Source organism: Miscanthus floridulus, chromosome 1, assembly GCF_019320115.1.
Source record: "Miscanthus floridulus cultivar M001 chromosome 1, ASM1932011v1, whole genome shotgun sequence".
Taxonomy (NCBI): domain Eukaryota; kingdom Viridiplantae; phylum Streptophyta; class Magnoliopsida; order Poales; family Poaceae; genus Miscanthus; species Miscanthus floridulus.
Genome location: NC_089580.1, coordinates 22,569,901 through 22,595,746, shown reverse-complemented (window position 1 = coordinate 22,595,746; position 25,846 = coordinate 22,569,901). Strand labels below are relative to the sequence as shown.

At 47.3% G+C, this 25,846-nt stretch overlaps 4 protein-coding genes across 8 annotated transcripts; 1 reads left to right on the top strand and 3 right to left on the bottom strand.

The window, feature by feature from the left end:
• Positions 1 to 38: 38 nt before the first annotated feature.
• Positions 39 to 4,521, bottom strand: LOC136475861 (GATA transcription factor 19-like). 2 transcript variants are annotated; one of them, XM_066473504.1, is made up of 9 exons: positions 4,218 to 4,521; positions 2,697 to 2,783; positions 2,512 to 2,627; positions 1,535 to 1,603; positions 1,299 to 1,415; positions 1,075 to 1,180; positions 797 to 865; positions 629 to 702; positions 39 to 340 (listed from the first exon to the last, which is right to left on the bottom strand). In XM_066473504.1, exons 1-9 carry the CDS (start codon positions 4,413 to 4,415, stop codon positions 271 to 273), a joined length of 906 nt encoding a protein of 301 aa, XP_066329601.1. In that variant the 5' UTR covers positions 4,416 to 4,521; the 3' UTR covers positions 39 to 270. The 2 variants fall into 2 exon arrangements, with proteins under 2 accessions (XP_066329601.1, XP_066329609.1); XM_066473512.1 differs by lacking the exon at positions 1,535 to 1,603 and having other exon boundaries at positions 4,218 to 4,516.
• Positions 4,522 to 11,782: 7,261 nt separating this feature from the next.
• Positions 11,783 to 12,292, top strand: LOC136475854 (proteinase inhibitor type-2 CEVI57-like). The gene is made up of 2 exons (XM_066473493.1): positions 11,783 to 11,854; positions 11,951 to 12,292. The coding sequence occupies exons 1-2, from the start codon at positions 11,797 to 11,799 to the stop codon at positions 12,160 to 12,162; spliced, it is 270 nt and encodes an 89-aa protein (XP_066329590.1). The 5' UTR covers positions 11,783 to 11,796; the 3' UTR covers positions 12,163 to 12,292.
• Positions 12,293 to 14,642: 2,350 nt separating this feature from the next.
• LOC136475821 (uncharacterized) lies at positions 14,643 to 19,341 on the bottom strand. 4 transcript variants are annotated; one of them, XM_066473453.1, is made up of 3 exons: positions 18,490 to 19,341; positions 16,698 to 16,844; positions 14,643 to 15,547 (listed from the first exon to the last, which is right to left on the bottom strand). In XM_066473453.1, exon 3 carries the CDS (start codon positions 15,394 to 15,396, stop codon positions 14,893 to 14,895), a length of 504 nt encoding a protein of 167 aa, XP_066329550.1. In that variant the 5' UTR covers positions 15,397 to 15,547; positions 16,698 to 16,844; positions 18,490 to 19,341; the 3' UTR covers positions 14,643 to 14,892. The 4 variants fall into 4 exon arrangements, with proteins under 4 accessions (XP_066329550.1, XP_066329567.1, XP_066329575.1 ...); XM_066473470.1 differs by having other exon boundaries at positions 14,643 to 15,544; XM_066473478.1 differs by lacking the exon at positions 16,698 to 16,844.
• A 138-nt stretch (positions 19,342 to 19,479) lies between these two features.
• LOC136475843 (uncharacterized) lies at positions 19,480 to 20,079 on the bottom strand. Its single transcript, XM_066473489.1, has one exon. The coding sequence runs from the start codon at positions 19,938 to 19,940 to the stop codon at positions 19,644 to 19,646; it is 297 nt and encodes a 98-aa protein (XP_066329586.1). The 5' UTR covers positions 19,941 to 20,079; the 3' UTR covers positions 19,480 to 19,643.
• Between the last annotated feature and the right edge of the window lie 5,767 nt (positions 20,080 to 25,846).

Below are 25,846 nucleotides of genomic sequence, written 5' to 3'. Positions count from 1 at the left end.
TCCCAAGAATGCCATAGTATTCAGGAAAACATTTTGAGTTGCTGCCCAATCACCTGGTCAGGTTGAAACAGGGTAAGGAGTAAGAACTGCTTTACTGTCAGGAATACAATATGAATCGGGTAGGGAGATAAATGTGGCAACACACTGCATGCATTTTTTTTTAGCAATGGTGCTGCCTTTGTTAGTTTCTCTGCCTTATATTGTCATCCTAAACTCGGGAATTTCTGACAGAAACCTATGTCTCAATTTATATACACGTTTGAGCATTTGTCATGAAACTGCCTTGATATCTTCTTCGGTGGGCGGGCGTATGTCCAGTTTCTGCTCCTGTTTTGGCATCCTGACCAATAAATTAAGGTTTAGTGATTGTGTATTTCATTATATACGAATAAAGTTTTGGAGAGACCTCTTGAGTAAAAAAATAAAAGCTCTCTAGGCAGCTAAATATGAACTGATAAAGCAGATGAAGAAAATTCCAGCTAAATTGTGTCATGAGAGTTTAGTCCCTCCCAGTATGAACTTATCTCAAGAGAACTTGAAGTTCAGATTTGCTGATTTGCACAGCCGACCAAACTACATCACACAGCTACGAGACAATGATTTCACATACAGTAAAGAGCATGCTTACATCGAGTCAGTTTTGACTGTGGCTTGATTATATTCCACAGGAAGAACAATTGAGTTTTTGTCATCAATATCTCCCTGCACAAGTAAATCAGAAGTGCAGTGTTCAGATAAACTTTGTTAAAAGAAAAGGTGTTCAAATAAACAAGTTTGTATTACAAACGTAGCACACCATTTTACTTGGATTGGCAAGATGCTGCTGAGTCATTTTTGGTGCATTCAGAGGACTTCTTAGAGTACCCTGAAAAATCCAAAGGTTAACTAGTAGGAATGTTGCTAATAGGGCCCACAAGCACATGCTAATCAGGTAATTTGTTGACCAATCATAATATGTTATTGGGAAGTTTGTCAAATTAAGGAGAATGATGTTTTTCTTTGACATGAGGAGGAAAAAGGTACCAAACAGAAACAGGACAAGAGGTGCTATGATTGGCATAGAGAAAGATGTACCTTATTTGCCCACATTAAGCCGCAAGCGTTGCAGAGGGACCTTGGACCAGCTGGGCCCCGACGCATTGCTGGAGTAAGCCTTGAGCTGATGCCACAATTTTGGCAACTAGCAAAACAGGCCAACATTAGTCAATACATGAAGGCAACAAACTTCTGCATATGAAACTGATGTAACACATACACATAATCACAAAGTGAAAGTTGGCACATGACAACTAACTCACTGGGTTTCTCGAAAATGATCATCCTCGCCGTTAGCTGGAGAGACACAAGCTGCAGAAGAAGAGGCACCATCACCAAAATCTGATCTCCCAGCAAATTGACCTTTACGCCGTTTCATCCTAAAATATTATTGAGATTGTGCAATTCAAGATTCAGAAATAGTTTGCAACAAAAACATCACCGAGTAGCGATCACTTGAATGCAAAATATGGTTATGCAATGGTTACGGTAAATAAACCTGGGATATGTTCCCAGTGGTGAATGGTGGCGAGCAGCAATAGGTAGGCCAGGGTTTGTTCCCTGGCAGCTGCAACAGAATGTAAACAGGATGATGAAAAAAAAACAGAAGCACCTTTTCTAGCAAGATTAGAACAAAAAACAGTAACTGGATTGAACCAGGTAGGAATGAAAAGAAACACATTGGTTCCGGAAAAGGAGTGACAAATGGAAAATCAGTGCCTGGCATGGTAATGGCAAATCATAGAACCCATCAGTTCCATTCTCCATGGAATCCATATAAGCCTTTACATGATACTTCTTCCAAAATCCTAGACTAAAAGGCATAAAAAGAAAGTCCTTGTTCATTTTGATATCTAATTGAAATAAGTCTTTTAAACATTCACATAGCTTATGATGACCATGAATTTCTAGCGATTTCTCAGAGCACATTATCTTGAATAACATGCCTGTACCTTTAGTGCTAAGTACTCCAATAGGTAGATCCATGGTATCACTGCTATTTAGTTTTTCTCCGATGTTAGTACTTGGAGAAACTATTCAAGACAAAAAGGCAACCTAAGATTGGATAGGATAGCAGTGATAATAGTCTTGAATATGGCATGCGTGTTCCTATTTAAACAGAGACCAAAGAATATTCTCACATTAGGAATGTAGAAGGCGGGGCACATCCTATTTATGTGGTATAGCAATGTCAAAGTCAAGCATATTCAAGTCTGCAATAAGCTAATAAAGTCCGCAATAAGCTGATAATTTTATCTAGCGTGGAGATTAACAAACGCAGACATCTTACAATTTATATCTCAAATCCTCCAAATGACAGAAGACAATTTGTTAACCAAGAATACTTTCAAAATTTCATTATGCGGTCTTTTAAAATTTTAAATATGCATGGACCCTGGTAGGTTATGATGGTCATTTCACATGCAGCATAATTATATCATTGCTAAACATAGAAGGGCATTATTCTGTCCTTACTTTTGGGCAACCTCCTTGCGCACACTGTATCTAATCCTTTTATCGAAACATCTTTCCTTTCTCTTCTCACGGAATCTCATTAAGGAAGCAACCCTTCTAGCAGCCACAGTTGTATTCTGCACATGAGACAATGCTTTAGGAGAAACTGGAAATACCTATCCTTACTGCAGGAAGTGTGTGGATACCTTCTCATCATTTGCCGTAGGAACAGCCATGTTTACCAAACCAGGAGGAACCTCGTACCCTCCAAGTACTAAAAGAACAGCCTGAACCTGTTCAAGAGAAAATATTTAGGATATATAGCTCGCCTAGGTTGAGTTTCTGCATATGCAACTCCCATATCTCACTGACACGCTGGCTCACATGTGGCCCTGGGATACACGTGTCAGTGAAACAATCTCATCCCATATACACTCAAACAAATCAATAATGACATAGGCATATGGTCACCCTCAAAACCTTCAATATGGTTGCATCATGCTTACTTTGTTCTTGGTTTATCTTAGGACATGCATCCCAGTGAAGCTTTTCACTACACCATCACTAGGGTCCATGATTGCATTTACAAGCATTCTCACTAATACAGTTGCTAAGGAATTGAGATAGACCCCCCCCCCCCCCCCCCCCCCCCCCCCCCAAAAAAAAAAAAAAACCACATTCCAATTGAAGACTGGCAAAACCACCTTGTAACTGTGAAGACCAAATAATCATGTAGTTTCATGATTAGATCTCTCGTAAAATTATGAAAGTTATGACCATGACTTTGACCAATCCAGGTAAATCATCTCAATTTCTCACTTACAGAAGCTTCCTAATTTAGTTGCCTCCAGCTTTCCAAAGAATCTTCCCTAATAACTAGAACAAAAAGAATCCTCAGCTTGCCAATGAGAAAAGTAAATCATATGAATGAATCCAATTTAGTCCAGGACCACGATGAAACATGCTTGCAAATTTTCATATTTGGGATCACAACACTAATAAGACTTAAGGAACAAAGAATATATCTTCTGATATAAAAAAGAATATGCAAGCTTCTATTGGAATTTTATTCAGCAAATATAACATAAACACAAATATGTTATAATAGTAGCAGAAGAAAGAAGACATCTACTCCACTATTCAGCAAACAGGCGACTTCACCACAACGCAACTAAAAACATATCAATATCAATACACACAAAAATTGTCTACCTATTAAAGGAATGGACCAACCTTCACTGAAAAAGATCATACAGAAAACAGTACGATTCAGCAATCAAGCATTCAGCTCGATTCCACTCGAACAGTAGAACGGTATATCCATACTGATCGAAAAATGGCCAAACCAATTCATAATAACATTAGTCCCTCCCCTTACAGGATAACCAAAAGCACAGTCATATCATATAGTACGCATATTCTTTGGTGCAATTCAGCAAGGGGACAAAGGGATATGGTCAATTCACAATAGAAAATCAGAAACTGTCCCCTTAGAATTCAATCAAGGACGATAAGGACAGAATTTGATTATGTGCAACTCGACAGCAGAGCGCCTCTGCAAAGCCGGAACAATATTTGCGAATTCATAGCCGGCGCCCGGCGCACGCTAATCTCCGGCTAAGAACGATTAACGACGATCGCAACAAGTCAACGCAGCATATAGGAACCAAGGAGAGAGAATTTGGGAGGGGGCGATGGAATTTGCAGGGGTGCAAGAGAGGCGCGACCTTTTGGGGCGGGACGGGGTCGAAGATGTAGACGTCGCCCTGGTACACCAGCGTTAGCTGCTCCGACGCCGCGCTCATCAGCGCCTCCGCCGCCGCCGCCGCCGAGGACGAGGAGGCGTCGCCCCCGCCGGCAGCGGCGGCGCCATCCGCCAGGGGTGGCCGGGGATCGTGGTCGTCCGCCGCGGGCTCCGCCGCCATCGGCTGGGGATCGGACGGTGGAGATGCGTGCCGACAGGGGGCGGGCCGCGGACAGGCTCGGTTTGAGCGCACGTGTGGAGGATGGACGAGAGGCGCGCACGTGTGATGGTGGAGTGGAGACATATACACTGCCGGTGTACGTGTCTGCCCGTGGGGCGTCAGAACTCACGAGCCAACGCGTTCTGTGTTTTCCGCTTCTGATAAGTAAGCAGAAAATATAAATCAACATTAGGAGTACGCTATATATGGATATGGATTTGCGAATGTGATGTCTCCGTCATGATAAAGTAGCGTGTGAAGTTTGTTATGATGAACCCGTGAGAATTGAGATTGAAAACATAAACCAAGTCTGCGCTTGCGGTCCTAGGCTCCTAGCAACTCGAATCGTGTATAATGGCTGCTCTTAAACCCGGCTTGATCTGTTTATTTTTTTATCTGGAACAGTATTTTTCTCTCACAAATTCCTCCAGCATTCCTCCAAACCATCCAGATTTCTCCAGAATTTAGACAAGCGAACAGGCCCAATGTTCTGAAACGAAATCCTAATTCAGAAATTCAAAACTAGACTTTGGCGGAGCGAAGAAAAAAAAATTGGACTCTGGATTGTCTCAAATCTTTTAAGGCCTATTTGTTCGAGATAGCTTAAAAGCTGGCTTTCTTGCTTTTAGTTTTTTGTTGCTTTTTTTTTTGGCTTTTGTAATAAAATTTAAGCTTTTTAGGATAACAAAAAAAAATCCTCAAAACATTTTTTTTAGCTTTTAGTTTTTTTTTAAAGCCAACTCAAAAGCTAGGTTGCTTATTTTAGCTTTTAACTTTTGGTGGTAAAAACCAAACAAAGGTTAAAACAAATAGGGCCTTAGCCACATACGATGAACTATACAACCTACTTAGGATAGGGTTAAGTCCAATTTACACCCTCCAACTTGCATCAAAGTTTGGATTTCAACCTCGAACTTCAAAACCGGACAACTTTGGCCCTCCAACTCTTGAAAAAGTTTAACTCTCAACCTTCTGGGCGGTTTTACGGATGAACAGTAACTTTTGATATTTTTGGGAGATGCCGAAATTTTATATTATTTTTTCGAGCATCTTAACGTCCTCAAATGAAAAAACTCAAAACTACAAAGTTGTAGATCTCATCGAGGTCTACAATTTACATATAAAAATTATCTTCATCTGACATCGTATTGAAGGATTTTCTATTTTTTGAAATTTGAGTCTCATCACGCGATAAAATATGGTGCTGAAATTTTATATTATTTTTTTGAGCATCTTACTCTCCTCGAATGAAAAAACTCAACTACAAATTGTAGATATCATCGAGGTCTACAATTTACATATAAAAATTTTCTTCATCCAACATCGTATTGAACGGTTTTATATTTTTTGAAATTTGAGTCTTCATCCGACATCACGCGATGAGACTCAAATTTTAAAAAATAGAAAACCGTTCAATACAATGTCGGATGAATATAATTTTTATATGTAAATTGTATACCTCGATGAGATCTACAACTTTATAGTTTTGAGTTTTTTCATTTGAGGACAGTAAGATGCTCAAAAAAATAATATAAAATTTTAGCACCATATTTTATCGCGTGATGAGACTCAAATTTCAAAAAATAGAAAACCCTTCAATACGATGTCGGATGAAGATAATTTTTATATGTAAATTGTAGACCTCGATGAGATCTACAACTTTATAGTTTTGAGTTTTTTCATTTGAGGACGTTAAGATGCTCGAAAAAATAATATAAAATTTCGGTGTCTCCCGAAAATATCAAAAGTTACTGTTCACCCACAAAACCGCCCAGGTTGAAAGTTGAACTTTTTCAAAAGTTGGAGAGCTAAAGTTGTCCGGTTTTGAAGTTCGAGGTTGAAATCCGAACTTTGGTGTAAGTTGGAGGGTGTAAATTGGACTTAACCCCTTAGGATATGTTTAGATCACTAGGGCTAGTTACTAGCGCTTAAAAATTAGCCTAAACTAGACGATACCTTGTGCTGCTGTCAGGGTTATAAGAAATTAAAATAAAATTAAGTGGAGATGACGTGGATAGCTTGCATTAGGAGATTGAAAGTTAGTGAAATGACATGGCTAAGTAGGGATGTGGATAATTAGTGAAAATGATGGGGATGACTTGCATGTTTGACATAGAACTTCTAGTGTGAATTAACTTTATAAGAGATATAGATATAGTTGGCAAGCTTGTTGGTTAACAACCAATTAAAGGTATGGCTAACACCTATTAGCTCTCTTTTTAAATGTACTAGGGGCTAGTGCTAATTTTGTCTAATTTTAGCTAACTTACGATTAGCCCTTATATCCAAACATGTTTCCTCGTTAGGATGCCAGAACATGTGCAGAAGTAGTTGGGCATGCACCCATCTACGTACAGTAGAAGTTATCAAAGCCAATCTCATAGCAATTACGTACCTTGTGGTACGGTCGTGAAAAAAAATCTCATAGCAATTGATTGACAAGTTCTCGAGCATTGTATATCCTCAAATAGAGAGATAGGCTTCGCCAGAAAATTACTTCACGATAGCACGTATGGCAGAGAAACTAACATAAGCAGCTCCAATGCAAAAGAAAAAAGAAAAAAAAAGTAATGCTAATGCATGCATTCCAAGTTGGCATTTGCATATGTTCCAGATAGTAATGCAATCCATTTTATCTGAGTTGTTGTCAAGAATTTGTACGCGGAACCATCTTCCACCTTCTATTCGTTGTTTTACAACAGTCTACTTGTGGAGTACACATTCAGTGCTCCAAGCCTTTAACCTCGTATGTCACCTTGCAGTAGCCAATAGCTGAGTTCTGATATTTGGCGAGTCATTTCATCACACCAGGCCAGCAGCTTACAGAACCCAAAGATTGACCTACAACAAAACACGACGATTTATCATAATTAGAAATGAATTTGTGTGCGGTAACAGCTAGAAAACAAAGGACAGAGATTACTTGGTATATTGCTCAAGATCAACCTATTCTCCTTGTACTCAGGCGTACCAATTAATGAATAAAGTTGCTAATTAATTAATGGCGTGTTTTAAGATCCGTGTAATTTTTTGAAATATGTGTACCAGAGCCATTCTATTAATGTTTTATCTACATTCATCCAGTGACATCCGGACCAGTTTGGATTTGGTCCATATTGACCCATGTTATGTAATAATGTGAGATTGTAGGGGCTTAGTTGTACCTGGTTGTTGAAAGTGGAAGCAACATATAAAGTTTTTAGCTAGAGTCCTTGCCACCATCCCTGTGTTGACATTTTTACGTGAAGTAAGGGACGAAAGTATAAGTTGGTGGTAATGTGCGGTTCACTCAACGTGCATAGTGTATCTAAGCTGTTTGAACTCTAGGGGTGTGTAAATGGTATCTAGGCTGACCTTCGCGGACACACACATGTGCTGGTACTGGATGCACGATCGCATATACAAAGAAGAAATATTTTTGGTCATCGTTCCGGTCATTGCCCAATTGTAAGTGTGTTGGACTAACGAGGACGTTGGCCCAATTGAGAAAAGGAGGAGGGGTCATATATGTGACATTCAGGGGCTGTTTGGTTATACTTCTTCACCTAGCAACTATGTTGACTCGTTGGGCGAGGATATAAAGCCAACTTATTTGTTTGGATGGCTAACCAGAGTACTTAGGGACCTGTGTGGGTAGGATTTGCTTTGCCATTGTGGGAGAGCCAAATTGTGTCTCCTAGATGGGCAAGCTTCTCGTTGCTTGCACCAAGAAGATGAGGCAAGGCAAGCTAGCCACACCTAGGAACCAAACATGCCTTCAATCAAGTTGGATTTAGTCTATAGTGATATGTATTATGTATTAATGTGAGATTGTAGGGGTTTAATATCACCTTGGTTGTTGAAAAGATTTGCCCTTATCCTTGCAAGAGAGCCAAATTGGCTCTCCTAGGTGGACAAGCTTCTTGTTGCTTGAGCTAGAGAGGTGAGGCCAGGCAAGGCTAGTGTAACGCCCCAGCCCTGGAAATACGGCTAAGATCCACTCTCCCGAGGAATGGATCACGCCTGCTAATTAACTCACTTGCGCTTTCATCCTCGCTTCGCGCAAAAGGTTCGAACCGAAGTTCTATTAGCTTTCCCAGGCCGAGACTTTTAAGCTGGTTCGGCTCTCCCTCTACTTCCGATGTGGTACTAATTCCGTAGCTACAGTGTTCCGCGAAGCCACAGTAACTCGCATCACCTCTATTGCTACAGTACGCGCCTATTTGGCCCAGCCCGCCATCATCAGACTGGCCCAAGGCCCATTAGCAGGGTCTCACATACACTCACCCTTAAGGACTCGACGTCCTCGTCGAGGGCCGAACCAACCTACCCAAACGGGACGAAAACCGTGAGATTCTCTGGGCTCACGTCCATATTCCCAGCTCCCCGACCCAGGTGCTATGCTCAACCTGTCCGAGCTCCCGAGCCATATGTCCGTGAAACCGCGAGAATTGGCTCTGATTACCATTTGTAACGCCCCGGCCCTGGGAATACGGCTAAGATCCACTCTCCCAAGGAATGGATCACGCCTGCTAATTAACTCACTTGCGCTTTCGTCCTCGCTTCGCGCAAAAGGTTCGAACCGAAGTTCTATTAGCATCCCAGGACCCAGGTTTTTAAGTTGGTTCGGCTCAGATTCATCTTCCGAGGTGGTACTACTTCCGGTGCTACAGTGTTCCGCGACGCTACAGTAACCATCAACCCAGGCTATGCTGCCTCACATCACCCTGCGCTACAGTGTCATCCATTCGGCCCAGCCCACGACCGGCCCAGTTAGGGGGTCTCACATACACCCACCCTTAAGAACTCGACGTCCTCGTCGAGGACCGAACCTACCTACCTACCTAAACGTGGGACAAATGTCCAGAATCGCCTCTCTCTTGGCCCACGTTTTATATTCCCAGCTCCTCGGCCCAAGTGCTACTTGTCCGAGCTCCCGAGCCATATATCTGTGAAACCGCAAGACTCTCGGGGCCCACGTCCATATTCCCAGCTCCCCGACCCAAGTGCCATGCTAGCCATGCGCTACCTGTCCGAGCTCCCGAGCCATACGTTCGTGAAACCGCGAGAGTTGGCTCTGATACCATTTGTAACGCCTTAGCCCGGGAAAAACGGCTAAGATCCACTCTACCGAGGAATGGACCACGCCTGCTAATTAACTTCCTTGCGCTTTCGTCCTCGCTTCGCGCAAAAGGTTCGAACCGAAGTTCATTAGCTTTCCAGGGCTCGGGTTTTTAAGTTGGTTCGGCTCAGATTCAACTTCCGAGGTGGTACTACTTCCGGTGCTACAGTGTCATCCATTCGGCCCAGCCCACGACCGGTCCAATTAGGGGGTCTCACATACACCCACCCTTAAGAACTCGACATCCTCGTCGAGGACCGAACCTACCTACCTACCTAAACGTGGGACAAATGTCCAGAATCGCCTCTCTCTTGGCCCACGTTTTATATTCCCAGCTCCTCGGCCCAAGTGCTACTTGTCCGAGCTCCTGAGCCATATATCTGTGAAACCGCGAGACTCTCGGGGCCCACGTCCATATTCCCAGCTCCCCGACCCAAGTGCCATGCTAGCCATGCGCTACCTGTCCGAGCTCCCGAGCCATACGTTCGTGAAACCACGAGAGTTGGCTCTGATACCATTTATAACGCCCCAGCCCGGGAAAAACGGCTAAGATCCACTCTACCGAGGATTGGACCACGCCTGCTAATTAACTTCCTTGCGCTTTCGTCCTCGCTTCGCGCAAAAGGTTCGAACCGAAGTTCTATTAGCTTTCCCAGGCCGAGACTTTTAAGCTGGTTCAGCTCTCCCTCTACTTCCGATGTGGTACTAATTCCGTAGCTACAGTGTTCCGCGAAGCCACAGTAACTCGCATCACCTCTATTGCTACAGTACGCGCCTATTTGGCCCAGCCCGCCATCATCAGACTGGCCCAAGGCCCATTAGCAGGGTCTCACATACACTCACCCTTAAGGACTCGACGTCCTCGTCGAGGCCCAAACCAACCTACCCAAACAGGACGAAAACCGCGAGATTCTCTGGGCTCACGTCCATATTCCCAGCTCCCCGGCCCAGGTGCTATGCTCAACCTGTCCGAGCTCCCGAGCCATATGTCCGTGAAACCGCGAGAATTGGCTCTGATACCATTTGTAACGCCCCGGCCCTGGGAATACGACTAAGATCCACTCTCCCGAGGAATGGATCACGCCTGCTAATTAACTCACTTGCGCTTTCGTCCTCGCTTCGCGCAAAAGGTTCGAACCGAAGTTCTATTAGCTTTCCCAGGCCGAGACTTTTAAGCTGGTTCGGCTCTCCCTCTACTTCCGATGTGGTACTAATTCCGTAGCTACAGTGTCCCGCGAAGCCACAGTAACTCGCATCACCTCTATTGCTACAGTACGCGCCTATTTGGCCCAGCCCGCCATCATCAGACTGTCCCAAGGCCCATTAGCAGGGTCTCACAGCTAGCCACACCCAGGAACCAAGCATGCCCTGAGTCTAGTTTGGATTTGGCCCAGAGTGATCCGTATTATGTATTGCGATGAGATTGTAGGGTTTAATATCACCTTGGTTGTTGAATGTGGGTTAGACCAACATATAAAGGTCATAGAATCATTATCACCATCCCCGGTTAATTCTTTTGCGTAAAGTGAGAACGAAAACATGAGTCGGTAATAATGTATGGATCTGAGCTATTTGGACTATGGTATTATTCCTTCTGCTCGTTACGTATATGGATCTCACATCTCAATAAATAGTAAACATCATTTCAGGTTCTACAAGAAAGAAAAGAGTGACGATTTTATTTTTCTTCAGGATCTACAAGAAAGAAGAGTGACGATTCTTTGACTAGACCATCTTAGCTTGGATCCAGATCACACTCTTAAATTCTGGGTCAGTGCTTACCTACAAAGTCAAAAGGAGAAATCAGAAATACACGCTAGTCAGACGCAAAGCCAGATTTTGCTGACTTATTGCAGCTCGCCTTCACACAAGTTGCATATCTTCAATCTTCTCTTTTTTTTTGGTGCTGCTGCAGGATATATTGACGAAGGCTGTGTTTAGTTCGCGAATTTTGGGAATTTGGCTACTGTAGCACTTTCGTTTTTATTTGGCAATTATTATTTAATCATGGACTAATTAGGCTCAAAACGTTCGTCTCGCAATTTCCAACCAAACTGTGCCATTAGTTTTTTTTTTCGTCTACATTTAATGCTCCATGCACGTATCGCAAGATTTGATGTGATGACTACGGTAGCACTTTTTGGAAAAGTTTTTGGGACATAAACAAGCACCAAGCTTCCTATACACTATATATAAACTTCACTACTGCAGAGACCATGGGCACCATCAGAAGCTGTGAACATGGCCACCATCAAATCTTGCTCTTCCAGACTTCTTCCGGTGGCTCTCCTGCTGTGTGGTAAGCTGCCTCTACACCCTCTCTTCTTGCTTTGATTCTTCTCTGCCATCGTTCTCTTGCTCCGTCTTGAATGATGCTCATTTCTTAATTATGCAGGGCTCATAGTGATGGGCTCCACTCCAGGATTGGAAGCAAAGGACAAGGACGGGAAGGTGTGCATCGAGATCTGCCTGGAAGCGGACTACATGACGTGCCCGTCCACAGGCAACGCGAAGCTCAACCCGGCGTGCAACTGCTGCCTGGCCAACGAGGACGGCTGCACCATCTACTTGAAGGACGGGACAGTGGAGAAATGCCCAAGAACCTGATCGGCGGCCTCTTTTGTATGGCCAAACAATAAGATATGTCTTGATGTTGAATAAAAGGTCTCTCCCTTTACGTACTTACATGATTGGGAGAATTTCTGTTGAACCCAAGTCATCTTGCAAAAGTAAACGAATTGTGTCATAAACAATGATTCAGTGGCTCCATATGATTCCATCATCAGGTGACTTAGAAGTTACATTCAACCATTGATGGATAAATTTATATGAACACAGGCAGTGCCATAAAAAATAGGAACACAGAGAGTGAAACCAAAAAATACCAAAAAAAAACAGAGCTAATTCTGCTAGAAAGTTCAACATCCAGTTCAATACAGTTGAAAATGAATCGGAAGTGGTTGCTGAAGCTGCTGCTACAGTAGCACCCCTCAACAGAAACTGTAGTAGCAAAAAGCCACAGTTGCCCCGCTCCTAAAAAGGGCCGCCGAGCAGGGCCGTGTGCTATCAAATCTCATAATTTCACAACACAACACATTGCTGGCTAAACAATGACAAGTCACAACTAGTACATGCACAATGTACAAGAAAGCTAACCCCGTTCCCTTGATCGTTTCTGAGGCTTATAAGCCGGCTGATGCTGTTTTGTTGTGACAGAAAAACACTGTATCATGGCTGATACGATCAAGCGAACAGGGTGTCACAACATGATTACTCACATGAATCATCAGAATGTTACAACATGATGCCAACTGAGAGCATAACTCTTTTTATTCAACAATACTAAATTATTTAGCAACAGAACGAAGTAATGTTTTTCACCTGTCTTCTCCAAACTCAACTCACATTTTTCAATTAGTACACTGAGATTTACAATACTAACTACTCTCATGTCAGAAGATTTAAATTTGCCTTCAAAGCAGAAATGTAGCAAGTGTAATATGCAAAGGAGATTACTTTGGTTTGTCTAATCCTACAACCTACAAGGTACCATGGTACAACAATGAGATTAAGAGCACAATTGCACAAATTTATGTAGGATAAGAACAGCGTATTCAGACAACACTTGAGATTTAGTTAGCAGAACTATATGAGAAATGTCTCGCTTCATTTGGTCTAGAGGTTAAGCATGATTAATTTTCTTCCACAACGTTGCAGTGCTTGCATTTCTGAAATCTTGATGGGAAGAAATGACTTTCTTAAAGAAAATTCCCCTTAGGATACCCATGCTATGCAATCTATCTACTACCACTTTCTCCTGTGCTAGCAGCCAGACAGGCCATGCACTCCAATGGGGCTTTTCCTTTCTCCTTGGCATCCCCACCCGTCTATATGCTGAATCTAGCTAATTATTTCAGAAACTCCTTATCACAACTGTATACAGAAGAATTTGAAGACCTTAGCAATTATTGGTGGTAACATTGGTAATTCTGCAGAAACAACTAATTAGATTCACAAGTCAACTATTTTAAGCTAGCCAGAAATTACTGTTGAAACTGAAGTTCCACAAGCGTAATCAAATGTTAAGCATACCCGGTTTTGATACCCAGAACATTGACTCCAAACATGGGACATTAGCAAGATCTCAACTATAACCACGATATAGCAACTCTACGTCTCTACATTCATATGCCCAATTGACAACCTCGGCTCAACAGATCAAAGTTACGTATTTCTCAAACTGTGGTGCTATAAAAGTAGTTTCACCAGGCCATGATCATTCCAACTAGTAGAGTCTCTAGTAGTTCAAATTTCAAACCAAATTCTGCAAAAGAAAAAGTAACACCTATCTTAAGAAACACAGTACCACCAATTTGATTCAAAATGCGACTACAGTAGCCAGCCAGAAATTATTGTGGAAATGAACTCACTCATGCATAATGAACAGGGTTCTCAGAAACATAATATTTGTTAATTAACTGTTAAGCATGGCCCTGAGCATGCACAGAACTAGATTGATTCTCAATACCATTCTTGGAATCTTATGAATGGCCAGACTTCAACTACAAGATAGCAACATTACATTCATCTTAACACTTGACTTCGACTACCTCAGCTGAAACATTTCAAAACTTTATAAACATTTTTGTGCACATAAAAGTACTCTAGACCACAATATTTCAGCAGACTACTCCCCTCTAGATGAAAACTTCTATAAGTTCATAGTTCAAACAAATATTGCCAGGAATATACTTATTGAAATGACGTGCATCTCTCCTGCGTTGTTCAACAAAAAAATATTGTCAGAAATGATTGGCCTGTTCGCTGGTTGGTTGCTGGACTGATTAGCTCGGCTGGTGCTGATTTCTTGTGAGGAAAATACTGTTGGCTGGCTGATAAGCCCTGGCTGAAACCAACAAGCGAATAGGCTGGATAACTCACCGAAGTACCAGTTTTTGTCCCAGCGCAAACAACTTAACAGTTCAAAGTAACCTTACTTGCAAAACCTTACCTAAAGATATCAATGATTGCAGCAACCACAGATCGGCAAGTGAAAGCCATCTAATTGCAATCCTATCCTTAAAAATAGAATCAGCAAAAGAGGAACTCTGATGCAACGAATTCACTATATGTCATACATCTCATAAAAAGCATTGATACAGAGCTTGAAACTTGATCACTAAGTCTAAGTTCGTATTCCCCGAAGCCCAATTGGTGTTTGCACTGGCAGTGAAAAGATCTCCAGTCAAATTTACTAATTATTGACTCCTTGTTCCAAAATTCTCTCTTTTTCGTACAAGAAACAAAAATCAAGAAACATACACAGCTCTCGTCGTCTCACTCGAGAACAATCTTGGCGCCGACCGCCCGCATCTTCTCGGCGATACTCTCCGCCTCCTCCTTGGGAACTCCGGCCTTCAGCACGGCGGGCGCCTTCTCCACGAGCTCCTTGGCCTCCTTCAGACCCAAACTCGTGAACGCCCTGAGCTCCTTGATGATCTTGAGCTTCGTCGCGGCGTCGAACCCCTCCAGCTTCACGTCGAACGCCATCTTCTCCTCCTTGGCCTTCGCCTCCTCGCCGGCCGCCCCGGGACCTGCTCCGCCGCCGACGAGCGGCGCGGCGCCGCCCGTGAGGATAGCTAGTGGGGGCAGCTGGTCCACGCCGAGGCGGCCGAGCAGGGCGTCGGCGAGGGAAGAGGCCTCGAGGAGGGTGAGCCCGCAGATCTCGTCGACGAGCGCGGAGACGCGCGGGGTCGGGGTGACAGCGGTGGAGAAGGAGGCAGCGGGGAGGGGGGAGGGGGGAGTCAGGAGGCGGCGGAGGTGGAGGAGGCGGGACGCCATTAGGGTTTTAGTGGGGGAGCGAGCTGACGCCGTCGCGGCGACCGGCCGGAGCGGAGCAGATCGCTTGAAGTGAAGGGGGAGAACGTTTCATGAGTTTCATCATCAGTTCGTCACTTGAAGACAGAAAGGCGGATTAAGTTGATTGCGTCTACTGAGTATGAAGGCGTATTAGAAACAACCAGATTTGTGAAAGAACAGTCCACGAAAAAAGAAAATTGTGTCAAGCTTGGTCGTCCCGTAAATTCTGCTGGAAATTCAATATCAATATTTGAAAAACTTAAATGGCCGAACCGAGATTGTTCATTGGTTACTCGACTCGCAACGAGTACTTACAGCTTTTCCAAATTTATTTCAGTAATAAAAAAAGGCTATGTGTTATAGTGGATACAATTGCACGATCTGGACCCATGTCAAGTGGTATTCGACGATTAAACATGCATGATTGTGTCGGTGTAGTGGAAATGCAAATTCAAACACATTTCACATCGCTCAACAACTTTCTTGTCCCACGACTTGTAAATGCGTGTTACTATTGCTCAAATTGATTGATTTCTAATAGTTTAATACACGCCCGATTTTTTTCTTGCCTGTGGCTTTTCGAAAAAAAGATTGATGAGGATGAGAGAATGTAGTGAGTATGTGTAACTCACTAACGCTGAGTTTGTTTTCAACTATAATTTTGCCATGGTAACAAGCAAGCAAGGAGGATCAGAGGCAGGGATGGGAATGGAACTCCAATGGATATACATGGATCTTCTCTAGTTCAACTTGATAAAGTAAGTGCTTCCATTCCGAATTCCGAAATATAGGCTATTTAGTTTTGTCCTAAGCAAAATTTATCTAGCTTTTACTAAATTTACATAAAAATAGATTAATACCTAAGATACTAAATAAATGCACTGTTAAGGTATATTTCAAGGTGAATTTAACAAAAATAAATTAGTGATAATATATTAGTGTGTTTTCTATAAATTTAGTCAAAATAAGTGAAATTTGATTGAGGATAAAATTAAAACAATGTACCATTTGAAACAGTTGGAGTACACCATCTAATTGGCATGTTATTCGATGGTAAGGTGTTCGATCACAATTTCCGAATTCCTTTTGTCTTTGCCATTTATCTTAATGTGTTTTTTTTCAAAAATGAAATTTCTATGTGAAAGTAAGAAATTTGAAACAAGAATCTTCGAGAATACATTCGAGTTGAAATTTAAAAGCATTCAAATCTATTTTTTTCTTTCAGAAAAATCACCGTGATGGAGAGTATAGTATAAAGTTGAGAATAGAATTTCTACGAATACCAATGGTTGATCTCTCTTTTAGGCTTCCCCAAGGCACCACCGTGTACTACTGCCTCAACTTCCACGTCTACTCCTCTGGTCCAAATCATCATGAGTAGTAGTCCCGTAGTGCGCCAGAGCTTCTTGCAGAGGAGTCCATGGCTCGACCTGACAAAAAGGATGAAGCATCATTTGTAGCGCGCGTTGCAGCCGAGAAGGGAGCTGCCTGCCTGCCTCCCCTGATCCCCAACAAATAAAGTTGAATACTTGCAGTAGAGAGGGAGATGGGAGCGCTCGGCGGGTGGTAAAGCCGCGAGTACTCATCTGTATGGCTAATTTTTTAAGAGAGAAAATACTATACCATGGCTTATAAGCCAGCAAATAAACTGGCTGAAACAGCCAGCCGAACACTCCCAAACCACCTGCCTCTTATGCGAGTTTTGACAGCTCTACTTTTTTTTTATCTACAAGTACAATTGCTTTTGGCCGAGGGCAACGTAGCCCGCTGTCGGGTATTGATATTAGAGATACCCAAAGCAAGGAAGTTAGCGTCCACGCTGACTTCCCCGGATGGCTCGAGACATATTAAAAGGTCTCGCCCGATCCTAAGGCCGCGGACACCGTCTCGTCCGACCTCGAGGTCGCGGGCTCCGTATTACCCGACCTCGAGGCCGTGGCCTTTGCGGGCCCTGTCTCGCCCGACCCCTTGGGTGCAGGCCCGTCTCGCTCGACGCCAAGGACGCGGTTTCCGTCTCGCCTAAGATCGCGGGCTCCGTCTCACCCGACCTTAAGGACGCGGGTTTCGGTCTCGTCCGACGGGGACCCATACCGCCGCCAACCACTCCAGGTCCAAGCGTATGGGCCTGGGTTAAAACTCTGACGCCAGGGAATAGGCTGGCACGTCTCGATGTAACCCGTGGCCATGACGGACCATACCTAGGGATTCACATCAAGAACAGTGTTGGACGTGCCGGTACTGTTCTGCCTAATCCTCGTGCGGACGCTTACAGGCACGTCAGTTCACCACGACGTCCGCCGAGACGGAGTAGAACGCCATGACCGGCAGATGACGCCTGCGCATGGCGCTAGTGACGAACAGAGCCACGACATGGAGCCTTCCCTGTTGACATCTACAGGATCGGCGGGACCCGCGTGAAGGAGAAGAAGGACCCGGCATTCCTAGAAGCTTTCGTCTCCCTCTCGTTCTTCTCCTTTTCCTCATCTGTAAACCGTGTTTTTCCTTCGTCTATAAAAGGGGAAGCAGGGCGCCCCATGAAAGGGGATCGAGATCTCGACACGGAGATCGAGACACAAGAGCACGACACGAGCACACGGCTGAGTAGCAAGCGAGCTCTCAACACCCGTTCACTCCTTCCACCAGAGACTTGGGATCCTCTCCCTCTCTCGCCTGTTTGTAACCCCTACTGCAAACCAAGTGCCGGTAACACGAGCAGCAGCGAACTGGACGTAGGGACGTTCCGTCCGAACTAGTATAAACATTTGTGTCCTCCGAGTACATCATCCAAATCAGACGCGCAAATATAAATTTACTCGTCGGTGATAAAAACACCGACACCTGTGTTGCGCGGACGATAGAAATGACATCATGGAGGCCATGCACAAATACAGGTAGTAGTTGAGTGAGAGCATGCGATGTCTGTGGACTCGTCGTCACCTAGGGCACCCGCGGTGGTGAACCGACTCATCCGGGAGGCAGGCAGCCACGTAGACAAAATAGAGGAGTCGACTCCTAGCCCAACAAGTACCGTGGGCCCACAACAAAATAAAAAATCAGATGTAAGGCGAGGCGTACCCGTTTCTTCAACATCGGTCCCGTGTGTCTGCTCGAGGAGTAGCCGCGGAGAAGCGCCCGCACCTCTCACCCACGTTACAGGCTGTCGGAGTTCGCGTACATGGAGTGCGTCCCTCCCTCGCCGTCGCCAGGGGCCGCGTCCGAGATTTGGGGTACTGCCGCGCCACCACGCAAGGCGAGATTCCTCGGGGGCTGACGCGTACCGCCGCGTCGCCGTCGCCCCTCGACTCGTACCGCCGCAGCCCGACTTGCTCGCTGCACCACCGCTTGGGTTGCTCCACTGCCGCCGTTGCCGCCGGACTCGCTCCAACACCGCTCGATTTGCTCGCTGAAATCATTCTTTATTCGGGAAGAGTCGACTCTGAATCCTTAGTCGACTTTTCTCTCTCCTCGCCATGAGTCGATTCCTCTAGCCCTTGGGTTGATTCATCTAGCTCCCACGTCAGATGAGTCGCTTTTTCTTTTCCACGGGAGAAGCCCTCGAAGAATCTTCAGTGCAGTGCTACTTGACTGGGTCTGGAATAAGACCATGTCGGACTTTCACCTGCTTCCTTCCCTCTGCATCACCTAACGCAATTCAGAATGTTTGAATAATGTTACTGCTAATCTCCATCCCATCCCTGTCAAACAAATTGCGGTGTTCATGACCCTTCTGAACCGTCAACCTTGCAGTCAGTCCGCCCAAAAACGCGCCGATTGTCAAGCGTCGAGTTTTCTCGTTGCGTCGCTAGTAGTAGGTGACACGGTCCACAAGCTTTCGTTGAAGTTGAAAGTTTCCTATGCTTCCATCCAAGTTCTCCAAAAACCTAAGCTCCAATTAATCCTCCGCCCCTTCCAACTCCAAAGTCGATTCCTCCAATCCGTCCACGATTGGTTTACGGTAAAGCACCAGCATGAGCATAGCTGCGTCAGGTCACCCTTAACTCTCCACTGTGCAATCTCGTGCTGTAAAATTGAACATCGATCAAAAGTATAGCAAGCTCATCGATATCCCTCGAATGATTTTTTATAGGGGCTTGATCAATTACAAGTTCCCGATCGACACTGTCTCTGTATACAAAACTACAAATCAAAGAATGGAGTAGACATGAATGGTCACATGGATCATGTACAGCTACTTCTCCCAAAACTTGTCGCAGGAAATCTCTCCTAGCTCAGACAACCTCGTATACGACGACCTGCGCGGTGTCGAACTCGTGGCGCTGGAACCCCGGCCGGAACTCCCCTGCCGCCGCGGACGCGAAGGGCCGCAGGACCGCCGCGGCGTCGAGACCGAAGGTCCTGGCCTTGGCGGCGTCGTCGGCCGCGCCCGCCGAGGAGGAGGAGGACGACGTCCCCGCCGACTGGGTCTGCGGCGGCTTGTAGTACAATCGCGCCGTCTGCGGGCAGTGCGAGTGGAACCTCGCCGCGATGCGCACGCCCATGTCCAGCATCTCCACGTACCGAGACATCTCCGGCGGAGACCTCTCTCGCTCGTTGTCTCCTCTTCCGCAGGCCTCCAGCAACAAGGCGGCTGGCGGCGGATCGGATGCCGAATTGCCGAGCGGAGATGTGGTTCAGTTGGTGGGGCACGAGGACGGAATTGAAGAGGATTCGCATGCGGTGTGTTATATAGCTGGGCCGCGCGAGGAGCTCGGAGCGCGTGGTGGGGTGGGCGGGCGACCGGGCGCGGGCGGTGTTTCGCGTGCCTTTCGTGCGGGTTTGGTCTTCCGCGGTGGGGAGTTGACTAAAAACGTGCCCTTCTACGCTGTGCTTTTGGGTTGTTGGGTTGGGGTGTGAGCGTGTGTGGCTTCCGTTTCAGTGCAGGCGCTAGCTCTGACCCCGTCGTTCCGCGCCGGACGACCACGTAAAACTGGAGGGGGAAGCGTGGTCGCAAGGGCACGCAGTAGTGGCAGTCCGCAGAACGCACGCACTGGGCTTGCGGCCGGAGTGGGCGGAAGATTTCGCGCGGCCCCATCGGCCCGCGCGACCTTTTTGGAGCTCGTTTGCCTGCCCCTTTGGCCCTTTCACTGACTCAGCGCTACGGATGACAACGGGATGTGAACGTTGGGATCGCCGGAACGTTTTTTTCCCGCTACGAAGAATTCATCATGTGTCTGTCCCCGTTAACTGTCTCGGATATAGATTCTTGTCTATCCCCGTACCCATCGGGCATCGGTCGGGTAACAGATACCCGACGAGTACTGTATACCCGATAAACAAGGACACTTGAGGTCGCAGCTTTGCAATCGGAGACGTTTCTTCTTCACCCGGGTATAAGTGTCGGAGTCTCGGAGATGCTGAGGAGAAAGAGCGATGTTGCGAGGAGGACGAGCAAAGGTTGCAGAGAGACCGAACTGAGGAAGTGAGGGGCACGAGTGCTCGTGAGGCAGGCGTGCTTGTGCTGCTGGCGGAGATGGTGAGGAAAAATTAAACTAGGGTTCCTATAACACACAAACTATGTATATGATTGTTCTGATTTGGACCAAAATAGCTATGTTGAGCTTCTTTGGTCTAATACTCGCATGATAGCTCAAATAGTTAGGTTCCCCAATGGGTAACGGGGACGGGTAAACAGGGAACATTTCCGTACCCGCTATATCTGTCGGAGATAAATTCTTGTCTATTTAGATACCCACAGGTAAAGATATGATTCATCTCTATTTTCTAATGAATTAAATACCTATCGGGTACCAGGTATCGGGCCGTTGCCATCTTTCCTCAGCGCCATCTTTGCTCAGCACCTCGGCGGCCGACTGGCCGAGCGAGGAAGCAAATATTATCGCAGAGATGAATGGCGTGTCGCTTTCATTTGATTTGTCTCCGTGTCTATTACGTCCGCACCGCTTCGTATTCTCGGCGCTCCAGGTGTGAACTATGCTGGCTGCAGTGCTCGTGCGTTCGCTCATAGAAACATTTCAGATCAGTGGATGTGACTCGTGCTAATTGCACTTCCATTTCTTTATTTTCTTGTCATTCACTTATCGAAAGATACAGCATACCAGATCCTAAATGTTTAGGGTTTTTTTTATCTACGCCATTGCAATTTTTTTAAGTACAATTCACCTATTTACAAAACTGCCATTATAATTTCATCTCTCCCTGGTTCATGTCATTTTCTACACATCTCGCATACGTGGACCCACTGTCAGATACAGAAACGCGTATATATGTTAAGCCACCGTCTCTCCGTTACAACGAGCCTGCTCGTGGCGGACGAGCGCTCGCCCACGGCGAGGTGCACGCGAGCGGAGCAATGGCCTACGCCATTGCCCGCGGCGGCCTGCGCCATCGTCCCCGGTGGCGTCCCCGTGCCCTTGCCCACGCCATGGCTAGAGGCCCGGAGCCACCCTTGCCATGGCCGTGGCCGCCCTCTTCGGGACCGAGAGCTCGCCTACGCCATGGGCCATGGCTAGAGCCGAGCTTTCCTAGCAGCGTTCCCGTCCCCGTGAGGCCTGGCGCGTGGCCTAGCAAGCCAGCTCCTGGTTGGAGGACGTGCAAACAAACTGGGGCAAGGTTGCCGAACGGCAGCTCCCGTGGGTCGCCGTCAATGAAGCCCAGCCGCATGAGCGTGACGAAGTTGTTGGTGATGGCCCGGTCGACGTCGGCCTCCGACAGCTTGCCGGCCTGCACGGCCGCCACCGTGTGCTGCGCCATGAAGTTGCCGCAATTCAGGTCCAGCCCTACCGGAGTTAGCACTCAGCAAACATGTGAAGAAGACTTACGGATAATCTCATCGAAATGGCAAACTGTTCTCGTGGTAGAGAGAGCATCAGCATGAACGAACATGGTGAAAGGTCCTAATATAGCTAGAGGGAGATGAATAGCCTATTTAAAACTCTACAAAACCACTAGAGTGATTTGTTAGTAAACTAAATGGCGAAATGCAAACTTGCTCTAGCTCTATAAGGATTGCAAGGCACACACCCAACAATTCTAGTTGCTATGATCTCTAGGCATACAAGAGACTAAGTCACTACTCACTAAGACCTCTCAACAAGGCTACACTAAAGAGCTCCACTAGATGAAACTAAGCTACAAAGCAAGCTCTCAAAACTAGCTACACTAAAGAGCTTGCTATAACTAGTTTGCAAGAAAGTAATGGAGTGAGTAGGGTGATTATACCGCCGTGTCGAGGAATGAACCAATCACAATATGAAGTCAATCCAATCACTGGGAGAATTCCAATCACACAAGAGACACAAGATTTTTCTCCCGAGGTTCACGTGCTTGCCGTCACGCTAGCCCCCGTTGTGTCGACCAACACTTGGTGGTTCGACGGCTAAGAGGTGTTGCACAAATCTCGTCCAACAAATGGACACCGCAAGAACCTACCCACAAGTGAGGTAACTCAATGACACGAGTAATTTCTTAGAGCTACCTTGCGGCTCTTCGCCGGGGAAGGTGCAAGATCCCTCATAATCACCGGAGCCGGCCACGAACAATCACCAACACATTCCGAAGCTCCTCCGCTGCTCCAAGCCATCTACGTGGCGGCAACCACCAAGAGAAACAAGAAATCCGCAGCCACAACGATCCCCAAGTGTCACTAGATACAATCACTCAAGCAAATACACTTGGAATCACTCCCAATCTCATTATCATGATAAATCAATGATGAAGATGAGTGGAAGGTGTTTGCTTAGACTCACAAGGATGTTAGGATGTCAAAGTGCCAAGAGAGTGAGCCCCAAGCTGGCCAAACCCTTTAAATAGGCGCCCTCAAAGAATAGAGCCATTGGCTCTGCGTAGGACTGATCGGACGCACTGACCGGACGCGCCCCTGCGTCCGGTCGGCCAGCGTCTGGTCGCCCACAGCCGTCCATGTGGCGCCCCTTCAAACCTCAGTCGTTCATCTCCAACAGTCAAGTCTCGAGCGCGCGACCACTTAAGTCATGATCGGATGCGCCGTTGCGCATGACCGGACCCAGAGCACCCCAGCGTTAGGTCAGTTCTAGTAACGGTCCAGAGCGTGTTTTTCTCGATCGGACGCGTCAGGTCCAGGCTGACCAGACGCGTCGGTGAGTCCGATATTCACTACGCCACTCCACACGCACCGGTGAAGCTGACGCAAGCGTACGTGTCGACAGAATATGCTCGGCAGTCCACCGAGGGGTATCCCACGATGGTAGATTTGTCGGTGGGGGTGCGTGTAATCAGGAACCAGATGGTGACACAAGGCGCAGAGACAGCGATTTAGACAGGTTCGGGCCGTCTGATCGACGTAATACCCTACGTCCTGTGTCTTTATTGTATTGTATTGATCTAGACAACCAAGGAGCTTGATGTAGCCTATCCGCTAGGGGATCCCTGCCTCTCCTTATATAGTCTGGAAGGGTAGGGTTACAAGTAAAGTATCCTATTTGGTACTATACAATATCTTGCGGTGCACGCCGAGCAGCGCCGTGCACGCCTTGATCTTGTGGGCGGGGCCACCTCCGATGGTGCGGCCCATGTCTTGGGGGCCATACCCCCACAGCTAGTCCCTGAGCCTGACAGTAGGAGACGCAGTCACGTGGTGTCAGGGTCATAAAGTAGAAGACCAGCCGAGCAGGCAGCCAGTCCCTGCGCGTAGCCTCGAGATGAGAACAAGCACATTCACCGCAACGTGAAGTGTGCCCACTTAGTCCCCGAGCCTACTGGAAGATGAAGAATGAATCTTGTAGCAGGGTCAAAGAAGTCTGAAAGCTTGCCGACGTCGTCTGACATGTGCATATCAAGACCCTAGACGTGCTGCCCAAGATCAGCACCCCGATCCAAACAGCATGGAGCAGCTTGATAGCACACCGATGAGACATAGCAAGATCCGAGCACCGAGGAGTCCCTGGTGTAGCCGGCGATGTTCGACCACTCAGGGAGTTTCTGGTGTAGCTGGCGATGACCGAGAACTGAGGAGCGAGGAGTCCCCGGCGTAGGCGGCGATGACCAAGCACCGAGGAGCGAGGAGTCCCCAGCGTAGGCGGCGATGACCGAGAACCGAGGAGCAAGGAGCGAGGAGTCCCCGACGTAGGCAGCGATGACCGAGCACCAAGGAGCGAGGAGCGAGGAGTCCTTGGCGTAGGCAGCGATGACCGAGCGTCGAGGAGCGAGGAGTCCCCGGCATAGGCGGCGATGACCGAACACCGAGGAGCAAGGAGCGAGGAGTCCCCGGCATAGGCAGCGATGATCGAGCACTGAGGAGTGAGGAGTCCCTGGCGTAGGCGGCGATGATCGAGCACCGAGGAGCGAGGAGTTCTCGGTGTAGGCGGTGATGACGAGCACCGAGGAGTGAGAAGTCCTCAGCGTCACGAGCGATGACCGAGCACCGAGGAGCGAGGAGCAAGGAGTCCCCGACATAGGCGGTGATGACCGAGCATCGAGGAGCGAGGAGTCCCTGGCGTAGGCGGCGATGACCGAGCGTCAAGGAGCGAGGAGTCCCCGGCGTAGGCGGCGATGACCGAGCACCGAGGAGCAAGGAGCGAGGAGTCACCGGCGTAGGCAGTGATGACCGAGCACTGAGGAGCGAGGAGCGAGGAGTCCCTGGCGTAGGCGGCGATGACCGAGCGCCGAGGAGTCCCTAGCGTAGGCGGCGATGACCGAGCGCCAAGGAGCGAGGAGTCCCCGGCGTAGGCGGCGATGACCGAGCACCGAGGAGCAAGGAGCGAGGAGTCCCCGGCGTAGGCAGCGATGACCGAGCACTAAGGAGCGAGGAGTCCCTGGCGTAGGCAGCGATGACCGAGCACCGAGGAGCGAGGAGTTCCCGACATAAGCGGCGATGACCGAGCACCGAGGAGCGAGGAGTCCCCGGCGTCGCTGGCGATGACCGAGCACCAAGGAGTCCCCAACGTCGCTAGTGATGACGACATAGGCGGCGATGTTCGAGCACCGAGGAGCGAGGAGTCCCCGGTGTTGCTGGCGATGACCGAGCACTGAGGAGCAAGGAGTCCCTGGCGTAGGCGGCGATGACCGAGCACCGAGGAGCGAGGAGTTCCCGGCGTAGGCGGCGATGACCGAGCACCAAGGAGCGAGGAGTCCCCGGCGTCGCTAGCGATGACCGAGCACCGAGGAGCGAGGAGCGAGGAGTCCCTGGTGTAGGCGGCGATAACCGAGCGCCGAGGAGCAAGGAGCGAGGAGTCCCTAGCGTAGGCGGCGATGACTGAGCGCCGAGGAGCGATGAGTCCCCAGCATAGGCGGCAATGACCGAGCACCGAGGAGCAAGGAGTGAGGAGTCCCTAGCGTAGGCAGCGATGACCGAGCACTGAGGAGCGAGGAGTCCCTGGCGTAGGCGGCGATGACCAAGCGCCGAGGAGCAAGGAGTTCCCGACGTAGGCGGCGATGATGGAGCACCGAGGAGCGATGAGTCCCCAGCATCGCTGGCGATGACCGAGCACTGAGGAGC